The sequence below is a fragment of the Procambarus clarkii genome, chromosome 24 (genome assembly GCF_040958095.1).
Source record: "Procambarus clarkii isolate CNS0578487 chromosome 24, FALCON_Pclarkii_2.0, whole genome shotgun sequence".
NCBI classification, from domain to species: domain Eukaryota; kingdom Metazoa; phylum Arthropoda; class Malacostraca; order Decapoda; family Cambaridae; genus Procambarus; species Procambarus clarkii.
Genome location: NC_091173.1, coordinates 20512039 through 20524345, shown reverse-complemented (window position 1 = coordinate 20524345; position 12307 = coordinate 20512039). Strand labels below are relative to the sequence as shown.

At 40.2% G+C, this 12307-nt stretch overlaps 1 protein-coding gene across 1 annotated transcript; it reads right to left on the bottom strand.

The window, feature by feature from the left end:
- Positions 1-210: 210 nt before the first annotated feature.
- LOC138367967 (ribosome-binding protein 1-like) lies at positions 211-9300 on the bottom strand. The gene is made up of 3 exons (XM_069330253.1): positions 7059-9300; positions 4997-5166; positions 211-3480 (listed from the first exon to the last, which is right to left on the bottom strand). The coding sequence occupies exons 1-3, from the start codon at positions 7453-7455 to the stop codon at positions 211-213; spliced, it is 3837 nt and encodes a 1278-aa protein (XP_069186354.1). The 5' UTR covers positions 7456-9300.
- Positions 9301-12307: the final 3007 nt, after the last annotated feature.

Genomic DNA, 12307 nt, shown 5'->3' with positions numbered 1-12307 from the left:
CAATCGCTTATCTGTAATTTCCGCCCGTGATCAAGTCTCCATGTGAAATTGATCTTCCATTACTCTTATCATAAATAGTTTTTTCATATGCACCACAGGGTGCATATGAAAACACAGGGTCTTAAATAGCTGCAGCATTTGAGAGTTGAAAGAGGACTTGCTGTGGTGTTCCTTACATGTGGTTATGATATTTATAATTCTTTTAATTTTTCAGGTTTTCCCCGACTTGTATTTTCCCTTCTTTTCCTCCTTTTTTGTCTCGTTCTTTTCTTTCTTCTTGTTATTCTTTTTCATGTCTTTCTTTACCAGCTTTGCTTTCTTAGTTTTCCGTTTACTTTGGCTTTTTCTGCCTTTGTCTTTTTCCTTTTTTATCTTTATTCTATTTCTTAATGACAGTTTTGCATTCTTCTTGGGTCTTGAATTCTTAGATTTTTTTTCCATATTTTTTTTCTTATTCTTTATATTATTATTTTTACCTTTTTTCTTTTTTACATTATTTATTCTTTTGTCATTTTTCTTTTCTTTTTTTCCAAATCTCTTCTTTCTGCCCTTTTTTTTCCCAATTTTTATAATTTTACGTCGATAGTTAATCCCTTTTTCTTTGTTCAACTTCCTTCTGTTATTTTTGTCTTTATTTTTATTATTGCTTCTGGCTTGTTTAACTTTTTTCACCTTTAATTTTCGAAGATTCTTACCTCTTCTTTTGTTCTTCCTTCTCTTTCTCATCCTCAGTTTTTTCTTCTTACTGCTTTCTACTTTTCTCGAATTATTTTTCCTTCTTTTTATCTTTAACTTTTTATAATTACCCATCTTCCTTCTGCTGTTCTTTCTTCGCTCAGGTTGTCCCTTTATCCTCTTTGAATACCGCTTCTTTCCCTTCTTTCTTTTGACGAGTTTCAAGTGTTTCTTCCCACGCTGCTTGAGTGCATTCATCTGGCGTATGGCCTTCCACTTTCTCCGAGCATTCCTCAGAAGACGCAGGAGATCCTGCTGCTCCTCGGGGTCTCCAAAGAAGTTTCTGAGATGAGCATAGCGGAGGCTGACTGGGAGGCGCTTTACTCCTACGTTGTGTTGGACAAGGAACTTCTGGAGGGGAGCAGACACCATGATCCACTTGGCTACCAGGGAGCTTCGCAGTTTATTCCCTTTGCTTTCCTTTCCCTTCTTATTTTCCTTCCTTTTTCCTTTCTCTTTCTTTTTTTCTTTTCCAACTTTTGTCATCTTTCCTTTTGTGTTTCCCTTATTTTTTACTCCATCTTTCTTCTCTTTCTGTTTCCTTCTATCTTTATCTTTTCCATCCTTCTTCATTCCATATTTATTCTCATTTTTCTTATTTCCTTGAATATCCCTCCTTGTCCTCTCTTCAGTTTTCCTCTCTGTCCTTGTTCTTTTCTTTTCTTTACCTCTTTTATGCTTCTCTCGCTGCATTTTCTTTTCCCAAAGAAACTTTTGGGGTCGACCCAAGATATTCTCTAGAATTTCAACTCTATCATGTTGAAGAAATTCCTCTGTGTCCATCCTTATGTCATCTTTGGCACTGTGAATGGGCCTCTTGCCATCCTTGGCACTGTGAATGGGCCTCTTGCCATCCTTTTTACTGTGAATGGGCCTCTTGCCACCATTGACACTGTGAATGGGCCTCTTGCCATCCTTTTTACTGTGAATGGGCCTCTTGCCATCCTTGGCACTGTGAATGGGCCTCTTGCCATCCTTGGCACTGTCAATGGGCCTCTTGCCACCATTGACACTGTCAATGGGCCTCTTGCCATCCTTTTCACTGTGAATGGGCCTCTTGCCATCCTTGGCACTGTCAATGGGCCTCTTGCCACCATTGACACTGTGAATGGGCCTCTTGCCATCCTTGGCACTGTGAATGGGCCTCTTGCCATCCTTGGCACTGTGAATGGGCCTCTTGCCACTGTGAATGGGCCTCTTGCCATTCTTGCCACTGTGAATGGGTCTCTTGCCATCCTTGGCACTGTGAATGGGCTTCTTGCCACCATTGACACTGTGAATGGGCCTCTTGCCATCCTTTTCACTGTGAATGGGCCTCTTGCCATCCTTTTCACTGTGAATGGGCCTCTTGCCATTCTTGGCACTGTCAATGGGCCTCTTGCCATCCTTGGCACTGTCAATGGGTCTCTTGCCATCCTTTTCACTGTGAATGGGCCTCTTACCATCCTTGGCACTGTGAATGGGCCTCTTGCCATCCTTGGCACTGTGAATGGGCCTCTTGCCATTCTTGCCACTGTGAATGGGCCTCTTGCCATTCTTGCCACTGTGAATGGGTCTCTTGCCATCCTTGGCACTGTGAATGGGCCTCTTGCTATCCTTGGCGCTGTGAATGGGTCTCTTGCCATCCTTGGCACTGTGAATGGGCCTCTTGCCATTCTTGCCACTGTGAATGGCTCTCTTACCATCTGCATTAAAATCTTTCATCCTTCCTCTGGATGTGGACACCACATGGGATCGTCCTTGAGGTTCTGGGTCATCTTCATCATAGTAATAGTATTCACCGTAGTCTTCAGAGTATTCATAATCAGTCTCTTCATTGTCATTGCTACTATTGTCATCTTGGTTACTTTCCTCATCAGCTGTATCTTTATTTTCTCCATTATCAGTGCTATTATTATCTTTATCATTACTCTCTCCTTGTTTCCCATCATCTGTATTATTCCCATCTTCATAATAATCATCGTCATAGTAATAATAATAATAGTAATCATCATCCCCAGACTCGCCGACTTCAAGTTTGCTTAGCGTTTCATTGCTGCTATCATAGTTATCATCTTCACCCTCTTTGTTATTTTCTGTATCATCACTCGATTCTTTTCCATCATCTGTATCATCACTCGATTCTTTTCCATCATCTGTATCATTCTTCTCATCTTCATAATTATCATCATAATAATAATAATAATAGTAATCATCACTAGCGTCACCATCACTAGATTCACCAGAGTCTTCCAGGATGTAATCTTTATTCTCTTCTGTATTCATGTTCTCTAATCCATTCTCACTCGCCTCGATTTTTCCGGCAATTGTGGTATCATTATTCAAAGGGCTTGTTGGGTCTTCCCCATCTGTGTAATAATAATAATATTCTTCATCCTCACCTTCTCCAGCAGTCACTCTGGAACCTCCGGAGGCTGTTGTTGTCATTCCAGAGCCTCCAGATATTCCTACAGCCCCGCTGGAATGTGTCGAGTTAGAGCCACCATTAAAGTCACTTGGTTTGAAGACTACATTCTCCCTTCCTGATGGACATACCTCGAAGTACAAGTAGTAGTCTCCCTCTTGGACAAAACAGCCAGTAGGGGAAAGGGCTGGAAGGTCCTTCACTGGAATGAGAGCATTCCAGTCCACAAGTTTGTTAGATAGTGTTGAGCCAAGTTCCAGGGTGAAAGAGCCACCACCTAACACAGGGCTGCAGTCACCCTGTTGCACAGTTGACAGATCTTCCAGCTCCACGCCCAGGCCCTGTCAAGGACTACCTGTTAACGATATGCTTCAATATAAATCCGATTTCAGCAAAAATTGAAATACCTACTGTTAATGACTATCAAAGTTATCAAAAAGTTTAAACTTTTGAAAATCTTTAAACAAAAAATTGATATTTTTTAAATAACCCTTGAACATTTGTTACAATACTGAACTTTTATTAATTATGAATGCTTAGAAAGTTTGATTTAAATTCTAGAATGCTGATAAAAACAGCTTGACACAACCCTTGTTCAATAGTACCATGAGGTGTACACTTGTACTTGCCTGTTTATGGGGAATGAACTCTAGTTCCTGGGTACTGCCTCTTGACCACTTCACTTATGCCAACTGTTCCTGCTGTTTTTCATTTTGAGCATTACCTCTTGTCCAACCTGTCAATTCCTCTTAATATTCTGTACATTGTTGTTTTATCTCCTCTGGTTCACTGTTCTTCCAGCGTGATGAGTTTGAGGTAACCTAATTCTATTTACCGTACATGGTTGAGTAACAGTCCTCAAGCCCCCACCTTTCCATTTATAGATATTTTACAGTAGATATTTTACTGTAGATATTTTACACCTTTGTTCCCGTGTCCATGCTAAATACTGTAATCTGTTCTTGAGTAGTTTGTATATCTTGATCATGTCTACCCTGTTTATTTTCTCTTCCAGTGAGTTGAGGTTTAACTTGAATGATGTCGTGTGTGTATGTGTGTGTGTGTGTGTGTGTGTGTGAGTGTGTAATTACCCAAGTGTAGTCACAGGATGAGAGCTACGCTCGTGGTATCCTATTTTCCCATTACTCTGTCATGTAACGCTTTGAAACTTCTGACGGTTTTGGCCTCCACCGCTTAACTTGTTCCAGTCGTCTACCCACCCTGTTTTCAAAAGTAAACTTTCTAATATTTTTTTCGGCACCTTTGTTGCTTTAGCTTGAATCTGTGTCCTCTTGTTCTTGAAGTTGCTGGTTTCAGTAATTCCTCTTTGTCAATTTGGTCAATTCCTGCTATCATATCACCTTTTCTTCTATCTTCTAGTTTTGGCATATTTACTGCCTCTAGCCTCTCCTCGTAACTCTTGATTTTCAGCTCTGAAAGCCATGTTGTAACATGCCTTTGCACCTTTTCCAGTTTATTGATGTGCTTCTTGAGCACATGCATATTTGCTATTTGTATTTACTATTTATGTCTGCAGAATCGAGTTATTAGCTCTTGGACCCTACCTTTCTAGCCAATCTATTTTTCCTCCATTACTGTATATCTACTACATATATATTTCTCTCTAACACACGTACACGCACACACACATCCCCAGGAAGCAGCCCGTAGCAGCTGTTTAATTACCAGATACCTATTTACTGCTAGGTGAACTGGTGCATCAGGGTAAAAGAAACTGCCCATTTGTTTCCACCTCCGTCGGAAATCGAACCCGGGCTAATAGGACTACGCCCCCAAGTACTGTCCACTCAGCTGCGAAGCCGTGTGTGTGTGTGTGTGTACACTTGCCAGCCTTACCTGAAGTGTGTTCCTAATCTCCACAAGTTTCTCCATAGGGAGAGAGCGGCTGCGGGAGAGTATGAAGCCAGACTGGAGGTGGCCAAACATGGTGGACGTACAACTCCACAACACCGCCCAGCTGCTGTAGTCTGTCCCCACTACCTCGTGTGCTATGTCGTTATACACCTCTAGAATGGTCAAGTATGTTGACAATTGAGGACAGAAAAGTAAACACACAGTTTGAAAATTGGAAGAAAAATCATGAATTATTAAAATTATAGGATGTAGGCAAAATGTATTCGAAAAGAATATTAGAAAAATTTAGTTCAGTTTGTTGTACTAAAAATGAAGTTGAGTATATTAATAATAAAATAAAAAAAAGAGTAGAGCAATAAATTTATTTCCTGAAAGTGTAAAGATGTTTAACAATTCTAAAATGCAAAATTTTAAAATGTAACAAAATTAAAATGTGTGCCTGTCTAAATAATTGAAAGCTATAAAGGCAGACCAAGTGACAATTACTCATTTATAAGCCAGACAAAATCCAGTCACATTTGTTTAGAACTTTCCTTCTAGAATTTTAGAACTAAAGAAAGTAACATCCTTCCGTATATTTTGTAGGCCTATAAGCTTAGATTAAGAAAATTGTAAATACTGTATAGATCTAATATATTTATGAATAAACCATGTAATGATTTATATCACTCACAAGATTTCAACCTCTTAGACTGGTCAATACTGCGATTGAATTGCTGCTTGTAGAGTCAACGTTCAATCCCTAGTGGTTTAAATGGCTGGCACCATTCCTTCACTGCTATATAGTCATCCTGGCTTAGTGCTTTCTCCCTCATAATTCCTGTTCTGTCCTCATATCCCTGCCAAGCCATCACGGCTTAAGGCTTTCTCCTGATGATTACTGTACCTTGAGACTTCTCGGTTCTTCAACATTGTTCTTATTCCTCCCTTAAGAGGCTCCAGCTCCCTCCACTGTTCCTGCCTTCCACTTCCTCTTCACTCTCCCTCCTACCTTCTCTTCCCCACACCCTCCCACTGCAGCCTCACCATTCCTTACACAAATTACGGTACTTCTGTCTTGGAACTACTATGAGTGATACTACAGTAGCAGAACAGCTATGAGTCTGGTACCATAGTAGCAGAATAGCTATGAGTCTGGTACCATGGTAGTGGAACAGCTATGAGTCTGGTACCATAGTAGTGGAACAGCAATGAGTCTGGTACCATAGTAGTGGAACAGCCATGAGTCTGGTACCATAGTAGTGGAACAGCTATGGGTCTGGTACTATTGTAGTGGAACAGCAATGAGTCTGGTACCATAGTAGTGGAACAGCTATGATTCTGGAACTATAGAAGTGGAACAGCCAAGTAGTACAGTAGTGGAGTAGCAAAATAGCTACTAGTCTGGCACTGTAGTAGTTGCAAAGACTGTACTGCACTATAAGTTGTATCTACTTATGCCCGAAACGCTTTGCGTAATAGTGGCTTTAGGCATTGTATGTACTAGCTCTATCTATAAGTCCACCAATCTTTGTAAAAAATCTCTTGTATGTATATACCTTACCTAAATAAACATTTATTTATTTATTATTTACTAGTGCATAAACATTCATGTCCTATATAGTGTACAAACATTTATGTATACAGTGTCACAGACACTAACTTTAAAATTGGTGCCAGAGTGCCATGTACTCACCTAGTTGGGTTTGCAGGGGGTTGAGCTTTAGCTCTTTGGTCCCGCCTCTCAACTGTCAATCAATTGGAGTACAGATTCCTGAGCCTATTGGGCTCTAAGGCCCTGCAAATCCAGAGGCTCTGGAGGTGTGTCCCGCCTCTGTTAGTGCATGTATGACATGACGCCCCCTAGTGATAGGAAGGCTAGGAAAAAACATAAATATCAGCCTCATGCTGTAATGAAGCTACACCCATAACTACTCACTGTAGGGCAGCTTACATCCCTAGATACCTGCCAGCAAGGGCATTGTACACCCTTAGACACTCATCAGAGGTAAGTCTACACCCTTAAACACTGTGATGGGTAGCCAAACCTCACCAAGACACTCACGAGAAGGTAGTCGAAGCATCATAGAGCCTGGGTTCTTGGGGTTGGAGAGCAACTGCGACTGGTAGTGGAAGTTGTGAACAACTCCCGCAGCTCTGAGGGAGAAGAGTTGCTTATCTACCGCCAAGGTGAAGCGTCCTCCACTCCCTGACTCCTTGATAGTGAGGGAGTAACACCGGGATGCCAGGTTGCTGCCCTGGATCACATACCATGTCCCTGAGAACTGTGGGAGACACAGAGATGAAGAGTGGCCACTAAGAAGTAAGGGAGATGCAGGGAAGGTGCAGAATAGTTTCTGAGAACTGTGGGAGATGCAGGGACATAAATGAGGTCCTTCAGTACCTGGATCAAGTACCAAGTACAGTATTGTACCTAAAAATTGTGAGATAGCTAACAACATTGCAAACCAGACATCACAGAGCTTATCTCATCAAAACTTTTAAAATACAGTACTGAAAAATTTGGAGGATATTGACTCAGGCAACCTCTTTAAATGATCAGATGTAACACAAACAAGAAACTTTTAAGCTTAAGCCACAATGTAGGACAGAAAACAGGAGATGCTTTTTCACCCATAGGGTCATAAACCCATGGAATTGTCAAAACACTGTTGAATTTAAAAATAAAATAATCTCGATAAAATCAGGACAAATGGGGGAGGGGGGAGGGGAGACGGAACTTTCACAAGCTTCTGGCTTCCTGTCTTCATCGAGGCTGTTATGCCCAGGGTTGGTGTTTGTGAGGAAACAAAAGATCTTTTGAGCAACCAAATAATGTGTGTGTTGATTGTGAAAGCAGTTATTCCTACTGGCTTACTGTAGTATGATTAACTTGTGACATAAGCTACTGGCTGGTTCTAAGAGACCTAAGTCTGTGAAATAGTTAGAAGATTATATCATATCAGGACATAGTTGTAAAAGACTGGTGATGGTGGTAATACAATTGTAAAGATAGTCGTTATGATACAAGATTTGGACATCTGGTTTTCTATTGGCGACTGGCTGGCTGGCTGGTTTGGTGTGTGTGTGTACTTTTGGAATTCTTATGGCATATAAGTTGTAGCGTTTCAATATTTTTGGCCACAACTCTTTACATTTATAATTAATGTATAAATACAACTTCAAACAGACTCAAAAGTGTTTGTGTTTAATAGGAGTTGGCTTGAAGAGGATAGTTAATGTATGGTGGGGGTTTTGGGAAACTTTTACACTGTGCTTCCATCAGAAGCTTTTGGGCTTGCCAAGAATGTTTTGATTGCAAGTCTCTAACTCTATCCAAAGGAGATTCTGTTCATACAGTAAATGTTAATTGGCAATGCCAGGGGTTTTGTTATGAGTAGTGGATTCTGTGAGAATACAGCCAATAATTACACCAACTTGTTCCTATGTTCAGTATGTTGTGGACAGCTATGTCCCTTAATAGCTTAATTTGGGAGTACCTTTCCCTTGGGGCCAGGCCTACTGGCCTGTTCCTTGCTCTACGTTACCTGGAGGGAGTACCACCTTAGCTGGAGGAAGTATTAGCAGATGTGTTGTAAGTATACTGTCAGCACAATAGCATAGGATAATGGTTGGGTTACTGGTAGATCAGAAACTATCATTATTATTAATATTACCATTTATCACCATGGCCAATAACAAAGGCCAGTAGAGACAGTGGCCCTCAGGTAAATTCAGGTAATAATGAGAGCAGCAAGTCCCTGGGTTGGATGACATTTGCTTACCATGCTTCTTTAAGACGTGCAAGAGTTGTAGAGGGAAAGAGAGCTGAGGGAGAGGCAAGAGGGAGGGGGATGAAAGGAGGGCAAGAGGGAGAGGGATGAAAGGAGAGGCAAGAGGGAGGGGGAATGAAAGGAGGGGTAAAAGAGAAAAAGTGAGACAACAAAATTTGAAATAAGTAGAGAAAAGACAATAGAGAGAAATTAAAAGAGGATGGGTGAATGTATATTGGGGATAAAGAAAAGGAAAAGGGGAAATAGTGGAGATGGAAATAGGGGGAAGAAAATAAGAGGGGAAAGGGAGTTAGAGGAACAGTGGGAGAGAGCAATTAAAGGAAAGACAAAGAATAATTGGTTCATGAGCCCTTTATTTCTGTAACCTCTTTCACTACATCCCATCAAAACACAGGTCCGTAAGGTTCACAATATACAAGTAAAAAAAACTGTCTACAAAAACTCTACATATGCAAGTATTTGGTCTTACAATCCACCTAGCAATGTTTGAGGCTATGGCTCAAAACATGCTTCATTCACCTTCAGTCTGTAGTGTAAACACTCCCTAAATCCATGCAACCAAAACACCTTACCAAATCTTACCTAGACCTAATTATACATAGAATAAAATTTTTATTATACTGTATAGATGATTCATCTTGTCAGTTGGTTGTCTGGTAAATAAGTCAAAATTACACAAACTTGGTAAAAACTGTCAGTATTTGACTTAATTGCTTGGGATGGAGAATGGGTTGTCCACTACTACTTCCAGCATGAGTATGGAGTAAATTATAAATTAACTAAAAAAAAAAAACTTGATCTCCAGCTGAGCAAGAGCCAAATACCTTGGCTCTTGATCTCTTGGCTCAAAATGTCTTGAAGGTATACCAGGAGGCCACAAGGGCAGCCAACTCCTACAAACCACATCAAATTTGCAGATGACAAAGATTTATGGTAAGGTAGGAAATGATAATGATGTTGAAGCCTTACAAAGAGACCTACATGAACTAACAAATGGTCTGATGACTGGAAAAATGCTTTCTAATATTGACAAATGCAAGACCATGCATGTGGGGCATAACAACAATCGCCACAACTACTAAATTAATGGCATTACATTACTGCAGATTGATGATGAAAAAGGTCTTGGAGTTAAAATTCACCACTCAATGAAAGTTGCATAACAGGTAGGAGCAGCAGCAGTCAAAAAAGCTAACCAAACACCTGGAATAATCAAGCATACCTTTGACTTTTAAATTAGAGAAAAGAAGGTGGTGAATCAGTTGCATAAATCTCTGGTGCACCCTCATTTGGATTATTGTATCCAAGCATGGAGACATCTTCAGTAAGATATAGCTGCTCTGGAAAAAGTGCAACACTGGGCAACAAAATCATTCCAGAGCTAAGTCATCTATATCAGGAACAGTTGATGGCCACAGGGCTAACAACACTGTACACCAGACAAGACAGGGCAGATCTCATTGAAACATAAAATACTGAACAATTTGGAGGATATTGATCTGGAAAATTTCTTCAAAAGGTCAGATGTAACAAACAAGGAGCAACGGTTTCAAGCTCGACAAGCCACAATGTTGGACTGAGAACAGAAGATGCTTCTTCACCCACAGGGTTATAAAACCTTGGAACCGCCTACCCGCCGAAGCCGTAAATGTCAAAACTCCGTTAACATTTAATACAGCTGGAAAAGATCATCAAGGCAAATGAGGGGGACCTTAAACAAACCGCCGGCTTCCTGTCCTCATCGAGGCCACTAGTGTTAATGGCTCTCAGCCTCAGGTAAACTCGGGTATCTCCCCCAAGGCGAGTCACTCCCTCCTAAAGATACAACGGGAAGACGACAAAACAAAAAAATCGCCGCTCGAAGATCTAGCCAGAAGACACCTTTATGAACTTCCCTAAGGCCGCTGGCGCAGCAACAGGTGGCCAGACAACTGTTCAAGGTTGAACCCGGGAGTCTTGACCCTTTCTTAGGTCTTCTTCTTCTCCTTCTTGATGGAAACGTGCAGTTTGCATGAAGGGTTTGTCCTCCCATTGACTGCACTTTGTTAGGTCATTGAACCCACCAACCTCGGTCATTAACCGAGATCCGGATTACATCACATGAACGTAAACACTTGTACATCACAGGAATATTAATGGAAAAATTACAGAAGTGATGATAAATGAAGACAATTACAAAATAACGGACGCTACGTGAATAAAAATTAAGAAATGTGAGAAATAAATTTAAAAAAAAAATACCTGAGGAGAATGATAAAAGAAAGAGTACCGAAGTTACAATTTTATGATTGACGGACTAGTGTCAGTCTGAGAACATATTGAAGGTGCATTGCTCATGATGTGTGAGGCGAGGAGACCGTATCGAACGTGGTCTACGTCCTCGGCTCATAAGCCAGTGACCGAGGTTCAATCCCCCGAGAGGGGGACTGAAACATATATAGACTTTAAACATATATAGAGACACAAAGACATATATGTCTACAGAAAGACATGTTTAAAGACGGACATATATCTCTACAGAAAGACATATTTCTACAGACAGATACATGTCTACAGACAGATCTCTGTCTACAGACAGATCTCTGTCTGTAAACAGAGATCTACAGAACAGGTCTGTCAATAGACAGACCTATGTTTACAGACAGACAGACATGTCGCTATGCACATGTCTACATACAGACACATGCCTAGAGACATGTTAACAGTCATATAGCTCTAGACATTCAGGCGACACCGGTCCACTAGGCGTTACGGAGGGTACAAATAGCCTAAGCTAATCTATTCTATGGAGATGCATTTTATTGTCTCAATAAACGTACTTGAACTCGGGGCTAATGTGGATCGCTTCCCATTAAGGCGGAACAAACGACGAAAAGAAAAATTATAAAAAAATAATGAAAATGAATACAAAATGAGAGAAGAGCGAAAAGTGACGAAAGAATGCTTGAATGAAAACCCCAACCATTATATTAATAATTCATAACTAAATTAAATAATAATAATAATAATAATAATAATAATAATAATAATAATAATAATAATAATAATAATAACAATAATAAGGGATTCAACCTCACCACAAGCTGATCAACTCTTGGGTACCTATTTACTACTAGGTGAACAAGGGCACTGGGTGACAGGAAACGCGCCCAACCACTTCTGTTACGTCTGGGATTCGAACCCGGAATTCCCGATTGTGAGTCGAAAAACGAGCCCGACTTTAATACCGGGACCCCTAAATAAATTATTAAATGTTATTTCTACTGTTAACCAAGAACTTTTTACAATGCTAGGTTTAATACTGTACTTTTCTAAGACTAGATGACTCAAACTATGATAAATTGTCACCATAAGGTTTAAAACACAGTAAAACTAAAAACATTGATTAATACTTTAAAGAATAAAATAAGGATAATAGGTAAATGTTGATACACATAGTCTTAAATAAAGCTGTGTTTTTCCTCCCAATGGTTTCAAGAGCGTCAGTTCTCTTCCAAGATACAAGAAAAAGAAGCCCAAT